At 48.5% G+C, this 21744-nt stretch overlaps 1 protein-coding gene across 1 annotated transcript in view; it reads right to left on the bottom strand.

The window, feature by feature from the left end:
- TMEM132B (transmembrane protein 132B) overlaps positions 1 to 21744 on the bottom strand; it is a 356834-nt gene that overhangs the window by 158530 nt on the left and 176560 nt on the right. Inside the window, exon 3 of the mRNA XM_044389799.3 lies at positions 8025 to 8171. Within this exon, the coding sequence (XP_044245734.1) occupies positions 8025 to 8171 (147 nt within the window). The remainder of the gene's footprint in view (positions 1 to 8024; positions 8172 to 21744) is intronic.

The following is a 21744-nucleotide window of genomic DNA, read 5'->3' as shown; positions in this document are numbered from 1 at the left end:
TTTGATATCGGCCACAGCAACTTCTTTCATGACACGTCTCCAAAGGTAAAGGAAACAAAAGCAAAATGAACTTTTAGGACTTCATCAAGATAAAAAGCTTCTGCACAGCAAAAGAAACAGTCAACAAAACAAAGAGGCAACCCATGGAACGGGAGAAGATATTTGCAAATGACACTACAGATAAAAGGCTGGTATCTAAGATCTATAAAGAACTTCTCAAACTCGACACCCAAGAAACAAATAATCAAATTTAAAAAATGGGAAGAAGATATGAACAGACACTTTTCCAATGAAGAAATAGGAATGGCTAACAGGTACATGAAAAAATGTTCAACATCATTAGCGATCAGGGAAATTCAAATCAAAACCACACTAAGATACCACCTTATGCCAGTTAGAATGGCAAAAACTGACAAGGCAGGAAACAACAAATGTTGGAGAGGATGTGAAGAAAGGGGAACCCTCTTACACTGTTGGTGGGAATTGAAGTTGGCATAGCCACTCTGGAAAACAGGGTGGAAGTTCCTTAAAAAATTAAAAATAGAGCTACCCTATGACCCAGCAATTGCACTACTGGGTATTTACCCCAAAGATACAGACATAATGAAGAGAAGGGCCATATGTACCCCAATGTTCATAGCAGCATTGTCCACAATAGCTAAATCGTGGAAGGAGCCGAGATGCCCTTCAACAGATGACTGGATTAAGAAGTTGTGGTCCATATATACAATGGAATATTACTCAGCTATCAGAAAGAACGATTACCCAACATTTGCATCAACATGGATGCGACTGGAGGAGATTATGCTAAGTGAAATAAGTCAAGCAGAGAAAGACAATTATCATATGGCTTCACTTATTTGTGGAACATAAGGAATAGCAGAGAGATCGGAAGGAGAAGGAAGGGAAGAATGAAGGGGGGGAGGGGAGATGAACCATGCGAGACTATGGACTCTAGAAAATAAACTGAAGGTTTCAGAGGGGAGTGGGGTGGGGGGAAGGGGTAGCCTGATGAAGGGTACTAAGGAGGGCACGTACTGCATGGAGCATGGGTGTTATACGCAAACAATGAATCATGGAACACTACATCAAAAACTAACGATGTACTGTATGATGACTAACATATCATAATAAAAAAAAAAAATCAGGTCAATGGAAATTAAGCCTATAAGAACACAGCCATATTCCAAGTATCAAATTATCCTTCTGAGGCAATGAATGCCCAGTGTTGGCAAAGGAACCAAGAACAGGGCACTCTCACACAGAGCTGCCAGTGCAAACCAGCAGAAAAATTTCACAAAATCATCAAAAATTTAAAACTTCATCACATCTTGTAACCTAGCCATTCACTTCTAGCACCCTCACCTGAAGACTGACCACAGAAGTACTCCAAAGGCATTTTACGTTTTGAAAGAATGTTTAAAGAGGGAAGAATGGAACACGGTAAATAAAGAGAAGATCTATAACATCGAGAGAACATTACACCACTATTAGATAGTACACTTTACACGTCCATCGAAAGGCTCCATGAGTCTTCAGATTGTTGGGAAAAAATTGTTTATGTGTATTTGTATTTTGGGAGAAAGAGAGTCCACCCCTTTCATGAGTTTTTCAAAGGGGCTGATAATTATTGTTTCAAATATTTAACGATCTGAAAAGATGTTGCCATATATTTATTCTACAGTGTTACAGAAAACAGCTTTCAAAGTGAAACGCGCTAAATGCTGACAAAACTAACATATTGTGTATATCCACATACGTGACACACATACGTAGGGTATCCTCACCCAAAGAGTGACAGTGGTTATCTCTGACCCTACACAGGTTCAGGGATGATTTTTATCTCCTACATCTTATTCAGTGTATCTTCTAAATTGTCATTGAACATCTATTACTTTTGAAGTAAGAAGACTTCTGGCATACCTATGCTGAAACCAGCCGGCGGCATAAATTCACAGAGTTTCACACTGGCTAGAAAAAGAGGTGGCATGTTTTTAAACTATTTCTCTTTCCCTTTTCTTTGGTTGGTCTTATCCCTTTTTGGGAGGCGGGGGAAGGAGCCCTTTATTTCCCATAGGCAAACCCTGTTACCAATTTGTAGCACGAATTACAGACAGATCCAGGACATGATATGTTTCTATACCCAAATCCTGGTTTTGAACTGTCCTGGCAGCTGGTACTGAGAGGTATCCAGTGGCAAATTTTATTGTAAACTTAATAACTGTGTGTTTCTAAATCCACTGTTTTCAAATCCAAAAATTGTTAAAAACAAAATACCTTTATTTTCTTATGGTGTTTGAATTCATGACTATTTCATTCATTCTTACATCCCACTAATTCCCAACTCTGGCTACACATTAAGATCACCTGGAGAGGCACCTGGGCGGTGCGGTCTGTTGACCATCTGAGTCTCGGTTTTGGCTCAGGTCGTGATTTCGGGGTCATGAGATCAAGCACCTCGTTGGGCTCTCTGCTCAGCGTGGAGTCTGCTTCAGATTCTGTCTCCCTCTCTCTCTGCCCCTCCTGCTGTGCACACTCTCACGTGCACACACACACTCTCTCTCAAATAAATAAATAAGTCTTTTTTAAAGAATCACCTGGAGAGTTTTTACAGTATCAATGCCTGTGACCCACTGAGGTGTAAGGCCTAAGGAATGTGTACTTATTAAGGACCTCCAGGTATCTGCTATGCATCCAGGATTGAGAAGTCTTGATTTATCTGTACAGCAAGTAGTCACGAAGCCCCTGTATTAGTTTCCTACAGCTGCTGTAACAAATTACCCCGAACTTAATAGCCTACAGCAACAGAGATTTCTTCTCTCACAGCTCTGGAAGCCAGAGCTCCAAAATCAAGGTGTCGGCAGGGTCACGCTCCCACCTAAGGCTCTACGGGAATATTCGTTCATTGCTTTTTCCAGTTTCTGGGGGCTCCGGGCATTGCTTGGCTTCCTTGGCTTGTGGCCACTTCACTCCAATCTCTGCCTCCATCTCCATGGCCTTCTCCTCCGTGTCTGTCTTACGAGGACACTTGACATTAGATTGACAGCCCACCCGGGCAATCCAGGATAATCTCCTCATCTCAAGATTCTTCACTTAGTTACCTCTGCCAAGATCCTTCTTCCCAAATAAACACTCACACATTGCGGGGTGAGGATGTGTGCACATCTTTCAAGGGGCTACTATTCGAGCCACCTGCCAGATGGCCTGCCTGGGCCATGGGCAAGCTGTCACCGAGTTTTCAGTTTGACTGGACAAGAATGCTGAACGAGGGCGAAGGAAGAACACGCAATCGGGAACATCCCGGGGCTCAGATAAGAGCTTGGACTCTAAGGTCCTACTGTTTTGGCTACTTACTGGCCCGGAGAGCTTGGGAAGTCATTTAAACTGGTCAGCTTACACATCTGTTAAGCAGCAATCATGCCAGTTATCTGCCTCGCGGGGCTCTAACATTGCCGACTCTTAAAAGATACTTTCCTAAAAGACTCACGATGACATCTGGCACCTAATACGCATTGTAGAATTTTTCAATCCGTCTTTAAATAAACTAAGCAAAGGACGACAGAATCACACAAAATTGTCCTCAAAGACATACTTAAATGTTCTCTGTGTTCTATCTTTACCTGTCATTAAACCGTCTAGAGAAGGAAAGAAACCAACATAAACAAGTCAGGTAGGAAACAGTGCTTGTACTTGGAGACAGAGGAAGCCACTGCCACCTCTGGCCTGTCTTTGTCCTTCTTCTAAAAAAAAATTAAATTAAATTAAGAATCCTGAAGTGCAGCGAACTATTTATCCTGGTTTGTGTTTCCTGAATCCACATAATGATACTTGACACAGTGACTCTTATACTAACACCGTTGCTTAATGTTTAAGGGCTGCATTTCAGAAAAAGTAATGAGTTAGGTTATTCAGGAGGGCGACCCCTTCGTTTGCCCAGGATTTTCTGGATGAGAGCAGGCAAAGGAGAACTCCTGGAAGATGGGTTCCAGATTTTCCAACAGGGTAACACTCCACAGTAAACATGTGACTTTGATCTTGATTTCACCCCCAGCTGGGCTGACAACAATGTGGGGTGTGTTCATTTCTTTAAAGAAATCTATTTGGGGGCTTTTGCTTTTCTATCCCATGGAGAGGCACAAACTCCTCTTTCCGTGCTGCACCCCCAAGCTCTTCTCCAATGTTTGGATGAGAATGAACTCTGTATTGTGGTTTCTGACCATAGAAAAAGTTGCAGCTTATTTTCGCTGAGGTTTGGCTCCCAACAGCCAGACAGAAACCATTCAGGGAGCAACCTTGTCTCTGACCGCACGTGGTCTCCACGCAAACCGCCCAACGGCTACCCTCCATTTCCATCGCTGCCCTGTTATCTGTTCTGAACACTTTCAAATTTCCTTATTTTTCTAATCTCTTCTCTCCTCCTTTGGTAACACTACTCTTTATCTTGTGGTTTTCATCTCTATTACTCACATTTCCTCACAATGAGCATTCATTAAAATATTTTAAATTAAGACCTTTACTGCCTTTCTCACTGAGCGCGTCGGGTCTTCCCATACGACACATTTTTAATTCTTATCACAGAATTTCAGGCAGTTTGTACATTATATTCTATTAAAAACTCTATTCCGTCCAAGGTTGTCACAATTTGGAGATTACACCTTTCTGAGGGATGTTTTGTTAGGGATATATTCATATATTCACTTTGTTAGCCGGCAAACACGGTCCGTGAGCTTGTGTTTCACACCTCATTTGACATCACAATTCAACAGAAAAGTATAAAGAGAAGCAATTATTTATTTAGATTATGGAATGGATTTTAGAGGGATATTAGATAAGTATAAATTGTCATGCCAAATCATCAATCCCTGTCCTTCATCCAGCCCCGGGGAGGTGTTTGACCTCCAGGAGGACGCTGGATGGGAGAGCGTCTCATAATTATGTACTAATTATGTAACTCTGCTTAGGTAACGACTCGTCTTCTCCTGTAACTGGTTTCTTTCTCCTAAAGAGAAGGCTAAACTGATTTCACAGAGCCAAAAGAGATCATCACCGCCTCTGCTTTCTCTTCAGTGTAAAACATCACCACTTGCTCAGTCCAGTACTTCAAGGAGTCGATTTCCTACGCAGAGACCCCGGATTCTGCCCTCACACAGACCTTTCTGACTCAGGATGGTCTGACATGCATGCAACTGTCAGCTGGATGATGGCGTTTAAGCAATTAACGCATTCAGTAGAAGTCGTACTTGGGATTTTGAATCTAGATCTTGTCCCAGGCTCACGATCCGCGGTCACATCCTCTCCCGTGATGCTCGGCAGCAGCCGCCGCTCCGCGTCAGCCACGCGATCACGAGGGTCACAGACGCCACCCGCACCCTCACGGCCGAGCCTCCTGTCACTGTCAGCGCAGTCGTCAGTGAATTACATGAGACAGTCAGCACTCCCGTACAGAACAGGCTCTGTGGTTTTGTGCAACGGGAGGCTCGCGTCCGTGCTCTGAGCACGCTGACGGTGGGCCTGGCTAAGTTGTGGTGTCCAGTTAGGTGTATTGTACGCATTTTTAACTCATGATATTTTCAACGTATGATGGGTGTGGTGTATCAGGAAGTAACCCCGTTATGAATCAAGGAAGATCTATACCCAAGATGTATATCCAAATGGTGATTTTGGAGGGTGTATGTCCAGGCACCCCATTCGGACCCCTCAGCACAGCAGGACTGTGATAACCACAAGGCCCCCTCGTGTATCTGCACCCCCAGCATCCATCCCCCAGAACATCTCTCATCCTCTAAGCCCACATCATTCACGTGGGCTGGCCACAGTGACTGACTGGTTCTGGGGGGTCCATGATCCAAGCTGGGCCAAACAGAGCCAGGGGACCTGACGGGGAAGAGCGGCGTCCTCCCTGAAGTGACCATGACAGCAGGATGGACACTGGGAGCCACTGGTGGCCGACCTGCCACCAGGAGGGAAGATCCTGCCGGAGATGCTGCCAACCCAGAGGAAAGACAGGGGACAGGTCGCTAAGGATGCCGCTTGTGCAGCTGGATCCAGATGTCCCTGGTAGGAGCCCCCCTGCACGTCTCCATCAGCATGAGGAACCCAAGACCCCTTTTTTGCTTGGGCTTCTTCAGTGTGGCGCCCAACGGCAGCCGCTGGACAAAGCCCACCCAAACAACACCCCCAGCAACACAGAGTCTGGGCCCCAGCACAAAACAGAGAGGAAGCTACAACCCTTGGCAGGTACCACATCTGAAGCGTGTGGCCAACGGTGCTAGCTGACCGCCATTCTTCCACCCTTCTTCCTTTATAACAAAGACCTCCCCCCACAACAACTCCCCAAAACAGTGCTGGGTGTTTGCTTTCCCAGACTGCTTCTTGGGCAAAGGCCCACCGCTTCCCCCTGAGATCTGAAGAGATGACTTCCAGGTCTTCGTCCCCGATAAAAAAGAGATACACAGAAGCGCCTCCCTGCCCGTGTTAGTGAACAACTGGGTAGGCTGGTGATGCCTGGGACTGCTACAGTCATCTTGCGACTATGAGCAAACGAGAGGGAGGATGACAGTCAGTGAGCCGGGCACAACAGAGTGGAAGACAGGACACACCTGGGTGACACCGTCTGTGCTGCCGCATTAACCAGCCGCCAACAACCCGGCCCCAAGTTTCTTGCCAGGTGAGATGATAAAACTGTGTTGTAGCAGCCACGTTTGGTGGATATTCTAGTACTCGCAAATGAAAGCACCTGAGCCAATATAAAAATCCTAGGCTCTCCCCATATACTGACAATTCAGGGTGCGGGAACGCTCAGCAGGCAGACAGATTTCCAGGGAAACCATGGGCCACATGAGGTTGCAGATGAAAAGCCCTGTCAAGGGATGGAGAGCAGGATAATCAGAATGTTGAGTTTGGACTGGTCAATATACCTAACAGAAAGCTCGTGACCACTTACTCCCTTCCCTTTGGAAGAGCTCTTGGAAGCAGGCAGGACAGGGTCCTAGTTGAAGTTGGCCAGGGTCACCCAGGCAGGGAGCACTTGGTGCAGGACTCCCCTGGAGGAGGCAAGCTCCACCCGACCTCCCTGAGCCTCAGGAGCCCAGCCACCCACCCACCCACGCCCCAGAGCGGCCACAGAGTAACCCCTCGGGGCCAAAGACCGTGGAGTTTGAATACTAGAGGGGAAAGAAAAGAGAACAGGGTATGACAATGGCAGAGATCTGCAAGGGGCCTGCCTGCCAAGCTGAGGCCTCGAGTCTCATCCTGGCTGAAGCCAGAGCCACTGTGGCTTTAAGGCAGGGGCCGGGGTGACATGTCTAGTGGCTCATTTTGGCCAGACTCCTTGAGAGAAAAGGCTGTTACCACAGTGGGAACAGCTCCCTCTGCCTTTTTGGGGTCCTGATGCACGATGACTAGCAATGACCTCCCTCCATCTCCCAGGTGAGTGCAGCCCTATGAAACCCAAGGCCGGCATCTGAGCCGGAGAGGACAAGCATGTGCCGGCAATACCAAGTTCACCTGATCTCCCATTCTGACTCCACACGCCAATACCCAGGTGTGATATCTGCAAAATGACTGCATTTAAGCACTGAGCTACAATTACTCAATTGCTCTAGCCACCCTCCGTTTGCTCGTAAAAAGGTACATTTCCCCCTCGCCTCTTAGATCATTTCTATGGTCCTCATTTCATTCTTCAGTCTTCAGTGCAAACAATAACAGTAATAATAATAAATTCCTAAAATACGGTTCTCAAACCCTGCACATATGTGAGTTCAGGTAATTTTTGAGACTGCTCCCGTAATTGGGCCACTGGTGTATAAAGAGCGTAAAGGATAAAAGCTTCTTACGGCAGCACAGCCCCGTAATGGAGCCATTCGAAAGCCGAACGGCTGAGCAGTGCTGATGGGCGAAAGGAACACATCGCCCATTAAAGGCAGAGGCCTCTCCTCATTACGTGCACATTATTTTGCTATCAGCTCTTGCAGCTACCCCAGCCCCACCACGGCCGAGGCGCGCACGGGGACGTCAGCGCTTACCTGCTCTGCGTGTCCGGGTGGTGGCCCACGCAGGTGAGTGTGGCCGTTGTCTGCTCGCTGCTGCTGTCTATGTCCTCCTGGACTGCCCACTGCTGCTCGCTGCTGACTCGCACGGCCGATATTTTCACACCGGCTGCGGCCTTAATTCTGTGGGGTAAGAAAAAGATGTATACATGTATGAAACCACGTTAGTTCAAGACAGCTGGTAAAAAATATGGAGCCAGAGCAGATCTTTCCTTTCCTCTGAGAGACCGTAGGGAAGAGAGGTGGTAAATGGCTTTCCTTTGAAAACTAAGTGTCCTGTTATTTTTACAAGTGCCCCGAAGACGGAGCCCCAGCCTTTTGCCAAGCGAGTTAGTTTTACGTTTCATCAACGCGCCGGGAACCAGAGCGCTGTCTGCTGCAGGGGCTGCGAGTGATGGGAATGAGGCAGGTATGTCTGGGTGGACGTGGATGGAATCTGCTGGGCCTGCTCTTCATCTGGAGACGGGGACGGGTCCCCACGAGGTGGAGGGAGCACACACGGCTGGGGGGCTGGGGAAGCCCAGGGGACCGAGGAGGAAAGGGTGGCCCTGACCACACGGGGAGAAGGGAATGATGGAGCATGCCGTCGTCAGGAGAAAAATACACACAACATCCAGGCAGGATAGCATAGCTAGGGAATGCCTGGTATGGTGTTGGCAGCACGTTTCCCGAGGAAGAACCCAAGGACCCAGGCGCTCCGGCACTGAGAAAAGGCCAGCTCACAGCCTGGTTGTTTCCCATGTGTTCCCTGCTCCTCAAATGGCCCTCTGTTGCAACTAACCAGACAGCGTCTCCTCTGCAGCAGCAGGAGTCCAGGGCATCATCCAAGTTCTTGGACAGCAGCCTTGGGACTTGCCCGTGGACGAGCTGGGAACATGTGCGGGGAACAATTAGGAGGAAGGCAGAGCCATGCAGTGCCCTCTGCTCGCCATGCCTTAACTAGGTAGGAGTAGGGGCAAAAGGACGTGCTTGCACTTCCGAGTCCAGGAACAAACACTGCACAGGGTCAGCAGGTACTTGGCTGCAAGGGAACATGACGTCCCTCTGCTTCCCAGAGGCCTGTGAACCTACAAGCAAGGCCCGGTGAGGCCCTGGGCACCCTTTTCCACAGATACATCAAAATGAACATGATTGGGTGGTTCAGTCGGTGAAGCATCTGCCTTCAGCTCAGGTCACGATCTTGGGGTCCTGAGATTGAGCCCCGAGCCCCATGTCAGGCTCCCTGCTCAGTGAGGAGCCTGCTTCTCCTTCTCGCTGTGCCCCCACCCACCCACTTATGCTCTCTCTCTCTCGATTTTTCTCTTGCTTGCTCACTCTCTCTGAAATAAATAAATAAAATCTTAAAAAAAAAAAAAAAGGAACACAATTTGGCCATAAAAAGGAATGAAGCTTTGACACCCACTACAATGGGGATGAACCTCGACATCAGTTGCCGTGGAAGAAGCCAGGCATGAAAGGCCATGTATTGTGTGATTCCATTTATGTAAAATGTCCAGAAGAAGCGAATCCGTACAGAGAGCAGACTGGCGGCTGCCAGGGGCTGGGGGGCGCTGGGGGAGAAGGGGCAATAACTGCTAGACTAACGGCACAGTCTTGGTGGGGACAGGACCGCACCGCAAATGTGCTAAATGCCACTGAACTGGTCCCTTGGAAATGGCCAATTGTATGTTTTAAAAAAAAAAAAAAAGAAAGAAAAGGGGGTAGAAACAGATGAATAGCCCGTCCCAGGAGAGGTTGAAAATTAAAAAAAATAAAAATAAAAAAGCATTTATCAATATAAAACAAAATCCCCAAGACCGAAGGAGGGAACTTACAAAGCCAGAATCTCAAGGAGCAGGAGGGAGCGCTCTGGACCCAAGGGCTGTCCTAGCGCCCCTGGCTTTGCTGCCTACCATGAGGAGCGTGGGGGCGGAATTGGGGCTTCAAATTCCTGCAGACTTGGTTAAACAGCGAAGAAATGCTTCTGCTTCCTTTATTCTCCTCATGCAGGTCCTCGCATAGATGCCAGGACGCTCAGTGGCTAGCCCTCGCGCCCTGAGAAATCCCCACTGACCCTGCAGCGCCCCCAGGAGATGCAGACGCCACTCCCTGCTCTGACCGATCTCCTTCCCGACAGCACTGACTAAGGGTGCTGCCACCTGCAAGCGTTCTTTCTCACCACCATGATGTTCCCGGGATTAATTTATGCGAACCGTAAAGAGGCGTTCTGTTCTGTCCCCACTTTCAGCTATTCCATCTTGCTGCCAAAGGGGCAATTGGAGAGAATGTTCCAGGAGTCGCGTCTCCTCTCTGGTAGAACTTGCTATTGTAACAGTTATCACGTTCTCCTACGTGAGCACGACGGCTCATGGAGCTCTTTCGTCAGACAGCCCCGTGGGCCATATTATTACTATTGTCCTCAAAGTCCAGATGAACACATTTCGACCCTCCCGCCCCCAGGCTGAGTGGCCAGCTGGAGGTCATGGAGCCGGGCAATGGCAGAGCCAGGATTAGAAACCTGCTCCCATCCACGTGGTATCCCCCGTGAGCCACATGCACACAACGAGCTGCTGGCCAATGCCACAGCAGCTGAGTCCAGTGACCCATGACCTGCACTCCAGCTCCCAACTGAGCCCTAATGGCCCCTCTGCCCTTTCAGTCCTGGAGGTTCCAGCACAACATGTCCACTGAGGATTCTCCTTGGGATTTTTTGTTTATTTCCTCTCCTTCTCATCCAAAAACAAGGCACAGGTCCCCTTGTTGTCAGAGACTTGATGTTCACCTTGTCTTCAGGGACTCAGCATCTCTGAACGGATTCATGCAACTGGATGCTAGGGCCTCCCCACTACCCTCCTTGGCAGTCTTTTTTATTTTTTGAGATAGAGGCCACTGCAATGGGTGAACTCTCCCTGGGAGTGCTGAGAAGCAGGCCTCCAACCAGGGGCGACCACAAGTACCAACAGCCCAAGCAGGTCTGGAGGCCAGCCACTGTGCTCACCATTGTCACTGCCCTTGCTGGTCCTAAAGAGATCCAGGCGATCCCAGGGGAGGCCGGGATGCAGACTTGGGATGGTGACCCGTACCCAACAGAGGTCTCCCAGCAGGGTCACACCAGTGCCTAGGGCTGTGCATGAGGACAGAGGCAGAGAGTACACCAAGGTGGCCTCCCAAGGTTTCCCTCAAATGGGATTATTGGCCCCGGGACACCACAGATGCTTTTCTACATGCCACGATGCTCTCGAGAAGGTGTCTGACTCCTTCACCTTTTCCTGCTTACCTGGAGCCCAGATGAGAGCCCGTCACAGTAGCCGCCGTTTGCTCCCCTCCCCAGGGGCAGCCTGCCACCAGCAGCCCTCCAGGTTTGGCCATCAGCGGGGACATCTCTGTGTTCTCGCCTGCAGGGTCACCGGCTCTCAATCTCTACTCCACCATCCACACCCAAGCACGGCGCTCAGCATTAGGGCTCCAGACACAATTACTTTTTCCCTCTATCCCCGTCCTCCTCCCAAGCCACCTAGGACTGCAACCTCCTGCCGACCCAGAACACACCAGGAACATTTCTGCCCTAGCGCCTTCCTGCATTGCTGGTTTCCTTTGGTTCTGGCTGCCCCCCCCCCCCCCGGGCTACAGCAATGTCAGACCTGAGAGGCTCACCCTGCTGCGTCGGTGATCTGGAGCACAAGGGGATCCAGAAACTTCAGCATGGCTGATTTCAAGGCAAAGAGGAAGTCCCAAGAAAACAGATACCTACCCCGCCCCCTTCCAGGCTTCCTAGGGCCCATCCATCCCCCAGAAAGGGGACTTTCAAGCTGCTAAATACCTTCCAAAACTGCCATAAAGACAGGCCAGCTTCTGTACCCGTAGGCTCAACAGTCACACATGAACTGTCCCCGTTAGGGCATGGAGCCACACAGGACAGATGCAGACAGATGCACGGCATTGCAGGGTTTGTCTTAACTTTTATTCTCTATTATTATTATTAATTATCCCTATCATTACCGTCGGTAGCACTGCACTCTTGTAAGCCTCCTTGTACAGCACAGAAAACAGACACTTGCCCATCAGAAGGGCTGAAACGAAGAGAGAACTTAGCAAGTGTCGACCTGGAACTGGTGTGCATTGCTGGAATGCATGATCGTGGTTCCATTTCTTTGGAATACCATCTGGCAATGTCTCCCAAGCTGAATTTCTGCAGATCTACAGCCCGGCACTTCCACTGCGAGGCAGATGCCTAAGAGAAATGCATGCACGTGTTCCCCAGAAGAGCACAAGGGAGTCCGTGGCAGCACCATCCGATGGAGCCCGAATGGAAACAGCCGAAACTGCTCAGTGAGAAGAGAACAGATAGCCACGAATACAGTGCAGCAGAAACGAGAATGAGCAGTCTGCCACCACCCAAACAACACGACGAACCTCCAGATATGCTGCTGGGCGAGAAAGGGCACACTGCAAAATCCCATTTACAGGAAGTCAGAAACAGGCCAACAGACCTCTGAGGCTGAAGTCAGCATCGTGGTCACATTTTGGGGAAGTAACTGGACGGGGTCCCCAGGGGGCTTCTGGGGCCCCAGCAATGTTCTGTTTCTCCTTCTGCATGTGACTGCATGGTGGGTCTCAAGAATTCATCAGGCTGTGCTCACTCACGTGTACTTTTCTGAACATATGTTCTAGTTCCGTATAACGTTCCCAACAAAGCAAGCAGACCTGGTGTTTGTAACAGGGACGCCCAGTTGCAGCCAGGGGAGCAGCTACCACTGAATGTGACCCCCCTGCTACTTAAGCTCAGCAGGGGGGCCTCAAGATGAGTCAGACCGCTACCACCCTGCACACACAGAGGGGTTTCTCCCCCCAACTTCCACCACCCTTCCAAGTGCCCGGGGCCCTGTCCTTGTTCTGAGGAGCAGAGTAATCTGAAACTTTGACCTTGCCTGTGATGGGGAAGGGTCTTAGACTCCAGATGAGCACCTTGCTGGTTGGAAGGGACTGATGACATTCCAGCTGCTGTGCGGAAGCAATAAGAAAGACATCTAGACTCCAGGCCAGTTTCCACCCAGCAGGGACTAGAGACAGGGCAGAGACCCACAGCTTCTCCATCTCATTCCCCCAACATCTCTCCAGTCCACTATATTTACCATCTAGCAGGGCACAAGAAAACTTGCTTGATGAGTGCATCCAAATCTTTCTGTTTTATACTTAGGCCATCCACTTTAGAACTAAATACTCAACTCTAGGCTGGATTTTTGGCCATTTGGTTGCTTACACAGTGGATATGCAGTAAAGGATGCATCCTTTGCACTGACAGACTCTCCTCTTGTGGTCAGTGTGGCTGCAGCAGCTCCAGATCTCACATCCTCATCCACAAAGGAAAAGCAAGATTCTCTCCCTCAGAACAAAATCCTGGAGCTAGGTTTTCATTGGCTGAATTAGACTGAGTATTCATTCCACCTTGGACCAAGAACTAGGGGAAGAACAGTGCTCACCAGTTTAGCCAGTCAACTACCATCCCTGCACTAAGAGTAAAGTTAAGCCCATCTGAATCTCATGGCAGTAATCACAAAAAGTGGCTCCTAAAAAGAAATTCAAGTCTCAAGAGAAGAAATGAATGTTGGGTATCAAAAACACAAGCCTAAAGGCAAATTACTGAGGTTCTACCCCTCTCCTAAATACAAGTTATAAAACTGTTCCTGAATTCCAGTTCTTAGCCCAAATCCTTCCCGATTTTAGATTATATTCGTTAGAATAATTTAAGCCCAGAAAAATCCATGTCTTGAATATTCATTACGTGTGTTTTAGAGAAATATTTTTAGGCTTGGTGATATTCTTAATGCTTGTTATGTATAAAAACAACAATATCTAAAACTATATGAAAACTATTAATGGTCTCAGCACTGTAATGAGCTTCGGGGATCTGGGGCCCAGCAAGTAAAAGGTATGACCACAAGGTGGCAGGAGCACACAGCAAGCCTTATGGGGCAACACTAGGACAGGTTTGCATGCTATGGAGTCCCTCACAGCATAAGATCTTCCAAAGGATGTGAAACCACCACCACCCCAAAAGGGAGGAGGGCAAGGGAGCCCCAGGAAACAGGAGGATCAGAGAGGGGGGTTATGTGTTACCTGATGTCACTGAGCAACACATGCGCAAGTGTGCAGATCAGCGCAGACTTGGGGTCTTATAACCAGAATTTATGGCTAACAGACGTTGGGTATGCAGGGTTTTTGCAGGGTATGCAAAGCAGGCAGGCTCCAAATGGCTAAAAATATGCTTATTTGGGATATATTTATAACAATCAGATGTGTAAAGATTTGAGTTTGGTGCTGGCAGGATTTTGAGCTAACAAGTCCCAGTCTGCTGTGAAGAAATAAATAATATAGGGGCCAATATACAGGGACCATCTTTGGCTCATATAACAACTACTTTCTTATAGTCACAAAAAACTTATTTATATTTCCATAGGGTCTTCATTATACAAATATTTATCTCAATTCTTGTAGTTATGGCATTCTATTGAGAAGAACACATTGGCAGAATGAGAAACTGTTGACGAACTGACTTGTCAGATAATCTGTTCCCACTCACATGTGGCCGCTGGGTGACAGCGCACCTGTGCCCAAACATTACTCCATCATCCCTGCCATTGGGGTTGGTCCGGTGCTGCTGACTGTCAGCTATAAACACATGGCAAATGCAATGCAAATCTACCGCAAAGTGAAATTGCAAATCTTGTGGTCCTGGAGGACTGACAACTGCCAGCAAAGCTACGGAGAAAAAGAACCCAGGAGGGGGTCCACCATCAACAGATCTGTATTGACAGTTAACAAGCGAACAGGAAAAAATCAACAAGAAGGATCGGTTTCTTCAAAAGAGAGCAGTTCGAATAGCAAAGCATTGTGAAGCTCTTGAGGAAATTGGGGAAGCCCTCGAATATCTCTGCTAAATTGATCCTTTTTGTGATCCTACTGACAATGTCAGGTGTGAAATGAAAAACGCAGTATTGCACAGCTGTAGAAAATTGGAGGAAAATAACAAATTGTCACAGGCGACGCGTGCTTTGTTCAGAGTGGCACAGAGTGGGAATTGCTGAACCTAAATTTTATTTAACGTAAGATAAAATAAACCTGTCATAATTTTTATTTCATTTCTCAAGGAAGGAAAAAAATCCCAATCAAGGTTCCTTTTGCTCGCTATTGTCTATGAGACTTTATGCTCCCGTTTCAGTAGATTCATTTCAATTGGCTAAATATTCTCAAATTAAAGAAAAACTCCTAACACTCTTGTAGCTTGGAATGGCAATGCTCTTTAAAAAGGCATGTTTATGTGTGTAAAAATATGCGAACATTCTGTATTGGTGGGGAACCTGCTTCCTTCTGGTTCCTAGAACAGTGAGTGCCTTCAAACCTCTGCAGGAACTTCTCCTTAATCTCCTTCAGGTTTGGGCAAATGTCACCTCGGTGAGCCTTTCGTAGTTATCTGAAACAGAACACCAACACCCAAACACTTCACTTCGGAGCTTATTAGCTCTCTCCCCCACTGGAGGAAAGCACTGGAGAGCAGGCGTTTCTATGAGTTTTACTCCCTGCTTTATCCATGGTTCTGAGAACCAGGCCTGGCACATGGGAGGCACTTAAATAATACTGGTAGAATGGAGGGTCTCTATCTAAGGTGTCATCTGTCTCTGGATGTCCCACAAATATCAGACTTTGAAGACTGAAGATGCCCATTAAGAGAAAATAGCCACCAAGGGCAGGGGAGGAGGTACAGGCGTTGGAACCCGCTGGACCAGAGGTTTTTGAACTTTCAAGCACAGCAGAATTGCCTGCTGCTAGTTACAAATATCTAGACCCAACCTCCAGAGACTGTAATTCACTAGGTCTGGGGCAGGACCCAACAGTGCTGTGTTTTTAAACAAGCTGCCATGAGGACATGTGTGGTCCTCAGAACACGCTTGGGTAACAGCGTTTGGACACGTTCCAGATGATCACATTCTGTCAAGGAGAGGAATGCCAGGGAACATCTGGTGTTCGACACACTCTCTGAGATAAGCCCAGCCCTGGGCACTGGAGCACTTTCAGGGTGTGATTCAGGAAAACTATAAAGATACTTTTAATTTGGATCCTCCCAGCAAACCACTTTCTGTGTGATCAATCAACCAGGGAGACAGATGTATGCGTCTCCCACTAGGCACCTGGAGGCTGGCAAAGTCAGGCTCTGCTGAGAGCTCCTTTCAGACCATGATTTAAACTCGGAAAGATTGCAGGATAGGGAAAAGAGTCTGGGAGTGAGCCCACCACACTGGACTGGCCAAGATGACCGCAGGACACGTTGGGAGGGGGGGGTCCCTCCTCCTACCCAAGTGGCTGAAAACCAGGATACTGAGAATAGATATTTTTAGTCTCTGAGTCTGAAAGAGAAAAGGAATCATCCTGAAGGACAAACAGACAACCCATAGTCCTTCCGAGCAGAGTGCTGGAGGACAAGAATTTCAGCTCTGAGCAGAGGAACGCGCTAAGAGGGATCTCAATGCTCGTGAGAACTTTCCCCAAGCAATGCCTGCTGACTCCTTGGGGCGGTCTCCCCTCTCTTGTCCCCCTGTTCAATTTTAGCTTTTATCTAGGAAAGTCAGATTCTAAGCAAACTCTATGTATAGCTTCTGACATATCAGAAATTGAATGTTTTTACAAGCAAAAGAATGGTCTTAATTATCACAATGTTCCTATCACAAGAGGTGCCTTGATCTTGTTGTTCTGTTTGTCTGTTTGTCCACCCCGGGGAGATAGCTAGATATCAGCAAAGTCAATTTGCAAAGCAGCGGGGTCCCTCGCAGCAAGAAAGAATGATAAATAAGAATGAGCTTGTGGCTATTTCTACAATTCTAGAAATTTATTCTCCACTCTGGCCAAGGCAGCTCTGAGTGTGGAAATGCCAGTGGGCTCACCCCTGCAGGAAGCTCCACTCAGCCTAGGAGGCCGGGTCTCCTGTGCCTCGTTGAGACTGTAACTATGCCGTTTCCCCAACCAAATGATGGCTTCTACAGTACAATCATTTCTTCCCTGACTCCAGCTTTACAGACACTTGGCCAATCTCAAATCACAGTACCTTGCACAGGTAATCTAACAGAACAAGACTGCCCCCAAAATTCCTGCTGGTCTCCCCCGCTCTGTGCTGGCTGTATGAGTCTCCTGGGGCTTCTCTACCAAATGACCACGAACCGGGGGGAGGGTTAAAACAACAGAAATGTGCTCTCTCTCGGCTCTGGAGGCCGTTAGTCTACAGTCAGGATGCTGGCAGGGTGGGCTCCTTCTCAGGAAGTCCAGTCCATGCCTCTTCCCCAGGTGGTTCCTGGAAATCCTCGGCTCCTAGACACCTCTCTCCACTCTCAGCGTCTATCTTCACACGATCTCATGTAGCTGTGTCTCTCCTCTCCTTACAAGGACACCGGTCACTGGACTGAGGGCCCGCACTCACCCCAACTAATCGCATTGGCGATGATCCCATTTCTAAATAAGGTTCCATTCTAAAGTTTCAGGCGGGCAGGAGTTTGGGGAACCCGACACATTCTCTACAGGCACAAGGCCAAGATAAAGAAGGTGAGGTAAGGGGACAGCAAAAGTTTCACTTCTCTGAAGCACAAGGTGCCTGAGGGAAGAGCCCAGGCGTGTCTGACTTGGCCACTTACTCAGTGCGGGCCCGTATGTACTGGGAGAGGAGGGTAAACTCCAGGGCAGCCGCTCTGATCCCTGACTTCTGGTGGTCGCAGCTTTGTCTAACCCCTTCCCTGTGAGTGCGGGTAGGACGTGTGACTTGCTTCTAACCGACAGATGACGGGAAAGCAATGAGATGCCACGCACACACCGTGAGCACGCTTGGCAGGGGCGGGGACATGGAGATTTTCTCAGGCCCTATAAATGGCTTCTCGCGGTTCAACGAGCGAGGCAGTGCTGTTTAATGGGAAGCTAGGATGAGTAAATGCAGAGTAATTAAGAACCAGAAATGCTTCTGCAATGAAAGGGATTTGGAAAGTAGATACAGTCTCAGGGGGGTGAGTTCAAAATGCTACTGTGGGACATTGTGCTTAAGGTCTATTCACTGAGTACCTATTACGTGTACATCAGGCGTTAACCAGCTGCTCTGTGCAGGACAAATGGACAGTCCTAGGAGACAGACAGACAGAATAGTGAAGTTACCACAGACTTGGAAGCTACATTTCTGGCTGAAAACCCAGACTCCAGCTGTGTGACCCTGAGGAAGTCACGGAGTTCCTCAGTCTCCTCACCTGTAAAAAGGGACTATTAATAACAGTACCCACCTCACAGCAAGGGTTGAATGGAGACAGTATGTACGAAACACCTAGGGCAGAGCTTGGCATATAATAAGGAGCATACAGCATTCGTTATGCAGATGGTGGTGACAGGAGTGCCCAGGCAGCCTGCCCCCCAAATGCTGACATTCCAAAGAATCAACCCTTGTTGCTCAAGTGCTTCAGGAACAGACTGAGAAGTACAGAAAAGCTGCTGGGAGAGCCATCCAACAAGCCCCCGGCCCTGGTCACCTCACCCACAGAAGACCAGGCAGACTAGTGGGGTCAGCCCAGCACCCAGCCCCCTCACCTAAGAAAGCACTTGGACTTCCCACTGGGAGCAGCGCATGCTCAGACCAGGGCGGTCCATGTGAGCTGACTCCACACTCAGCTTCAGGAATCCGTGTGTGGGTGGCCAATCAATGTGCTATGTCCTCCTGGAGAGAATGACTGGTCCAAGGAGAAACCACATGACCCAACCACACCAATCAGAAGTATCCCGTCCCCTGGCCACAGTGGACGGGCTCACAAATAGAATAGGACCCGGGATTTGTTGGGGAGAGTGGAGCCTAGCTCTCTGCTCACTAAGCAGCAAGTGTTGCAAGACTCCACCACCTGCCTGAGAATGAAAACAACAGTGGGAAAGAGATGGCTTCCCAGCCACATTGTCTGAGCATCTGGATGCAGCCAGACCTGAGGCTCTCATGACACTTTTCGGTTACAAGAGCCCGGACATCCCCTTTGAGCTTCTTTGAGTTGGGCTTCTTCTGTTTGCAGTTGAAAGTGCACCAATAAAACAGTCAGGCTCTGACGTTTCTGCCGCTCAGAGAACCAAATAAAATCCCAGAGTTCACAGAAGGTACGTGTATAAAGTTAGCCTATAATCCAAGGACAAGAGAACAGATGGTGTTAGGATGTTCAGTATTTCAACCATCCTTGTGAGTACTGAGAACAAATATTAAACAAAAGGAATCTATGGAAACAACCCAAGATCCTCTCTCTTTGTCAAACCCATCACTTTAGTAATAAATGTTAATAAACAAAGCTAAGGTATAAAAAAACTCAATTCATAACTTGAAAATAACCTGACCTTTTCTGGAATTAAACTCGTTTTCTGTCAAATCTGCTATTTGTACAATGTTCGGTGATATAAATTCTCAAATGCCTGGTAAAAAATCATTTTGTCTAGTAATTTAAAGCATTTTGTGAGCCACAGTGAATTTTTTCATCTCTTCCTCTCTGTCCAAACATGATCGAGGGCTCACCCTGACACCCTGGATATTCTCTGTGAACACTTGCCAGTAACCTGGGCACTCACAGCCATCACGAAACACACACACACACACACACACACACACACACACACACACACCCATATTCACGACTTCATCTACCATCTACAGTGTGATGACCCAGAGAGTTATTTTAGCAACACAGAACTTTCTTCTGAGTCTCAGTTACGTGGCCGAGTGAATACTTTGAAATCACCTCTTAGAAGTCTCAAAGGAAAATCAAACTCGACATACTCAGAACTGAACTCAAGATCAGCCCACCCAAAAATAAAAAACAAAACCATCTTGCTTCTCTTGTCATCTCCGGGAAAGGACCTCTGTCTTTGTCTGTTTGGGACATACTGTAACAAGATATCATCAACCAGGGTCGGGGCGGGGGGGGGGGGGGGGACCTTAAACAACAGAAATGTATTTCTCGCAGTTCCGGAGCCTGGGAAGTCCACAGTTCAGGTGCTGGAGGATTCTGCTCCTGGTGAGGGCTTCCTCCCTGGTTTGCAGCCCACCACCTCCCTGCTGTGTCCTCACGTTAGGGAGAGCAGAGAGAGGAAGCAAGCTCTGCCCTGTCTCTCCTTATAAAGGCACAAACACCATCATGACGGCCCCAGCCATGACTCGTGTACCTCCCAAAGGTCCATATCCAAATACCATTACGTTGGGGATTAGGGTGTCCACATATGAGTGGGGGGTGGGGGGACTCAGTCCATAGCAACCACCATCCAACAAAGTGCTCAAGCCAGAAACCTGGGATCAGCCTTGACACCCTCCTTTCTGTGACTGCCTCGCTGTGCCCCTCTCCACACCCCTGCATCGTTCTTGCTGCAATAAGCAACGACAACCTTTGCTACAAGCCACATGGCACGAGGGTGACCTGCTCCAATCCAGAGCCATCAAAGTTCCAAGCTTAAAGCTCACTGGTTACACCCATGTTCAGACACATCCAAATTCCCACAAGGCCCTGCGTGGTCTGGATCACGATTAAGAGATCATGGAAGTGCCTGATGGAGGGAGTGGCGAAGCTAATGGCTTAGTGGCTAACAGCACAGACTCTGGAACCAGGCTGCCTGGATTCCGGTCCTGGCTCTACCATTTAGCTGCTCCGTGAGCTATATCACCTCTCTGAACTTCAGTTTCCTCATCTGTAAAATGGACTCACCATAGCCCTCCATAGCCACCCTAGAGGTGTCATATGAGGACTGAACTATGAGCACTTAGTAGGTGCTATTTTAATTCTCTCTCTGGCTCGGGCTTCATGCTTCCCTACTAGTCCTTCTCAACTCCTCAGAAGCCCGGGGCTTTTTTCCCACCTGGTTGTACTGGTTCTTCTGTTTCTCCTGCAGATCTGTTTCCTACCTTCTCCTCTTGCCCACACTACTGGAGGCTGTCGCTGTGAACAGCATCCCAAGAGGCTCCCTTGTGCCCCCTCGGCCTCCCGAAGGCTTCTGGTTGGGATCAATCAATAGCAGGAGATGAGAGGGTGAGAGAAGAGGCTGTGGTTTTTACAGTCCTGGCTTCTCCCTGCTGGAGAGGACGGCTGAGCTCCTTTCCCTGTGAACGCGGCTCCTGTGGACAAGGCTTGTTGCCTCCAACTAATGCTCTACTAGGTCCCTGTGAATCCCCCCCAGCCCCCGCCTCCCTGGCCAGGGTGGTAACGGCTTCGCCCTGTCACTGGTCCTGGGTGCTTCGCCACCCCTGGCTGGCTCCCTTCACCCTGCCCCCACCTTGGTCAGAAGTCCCCTTCCTTAAGTTCTCTTCGGGCTGTGCCAGTTCTTTCCCACCCAAACCCTGACTGGTTCAGGCCTTTGCACAGACGGTTCATTATGCCTGAAGCCTTATCCCTCACATGCCACACCGCTCCCCTCTGGTTATCTGGATCACTCCCACCCACTTTCAACTCAACTTAATCCACACCCCCTCAGAGAAGCCTTCCCAGGTGCAGGAGACTAGGTTAGTTTTTTTGAGCACATCTCGCTTGTTTTTATTACATTCCCGTCTTTAAATGATGCTTTGCACACAGTTGGTGCTCAAAGCGCACTTGTCGAATTAACTGCACAGCCCAACAGTGAAATATGGCAGGTCTCTGCCATGCAAATGACCAGGCTTTATCCGACGCAGGCAGAAACGATGCAA

Source organism: Ursus arctos, unplaced genomic scaffold, assembly GCF_023065955.2.
Source record: "Ursus arctos isolate Adak ecotype North America unplaced genomic scaffold, UrsArc2.0 scaffold_34, whole genome shotgun sequence".
Classification (NCBI taxonomy): Eukaryota; Metazoa; Chordata; class Mammalia; order Carnivora; family Ursidae; genus Ursus; species Ursus arctos.
The sequence above is the reverse complement of the archived record's forward strand: the minus strand, read 5'-3'. Positions and strand labels throughout refer to the sequence as shown.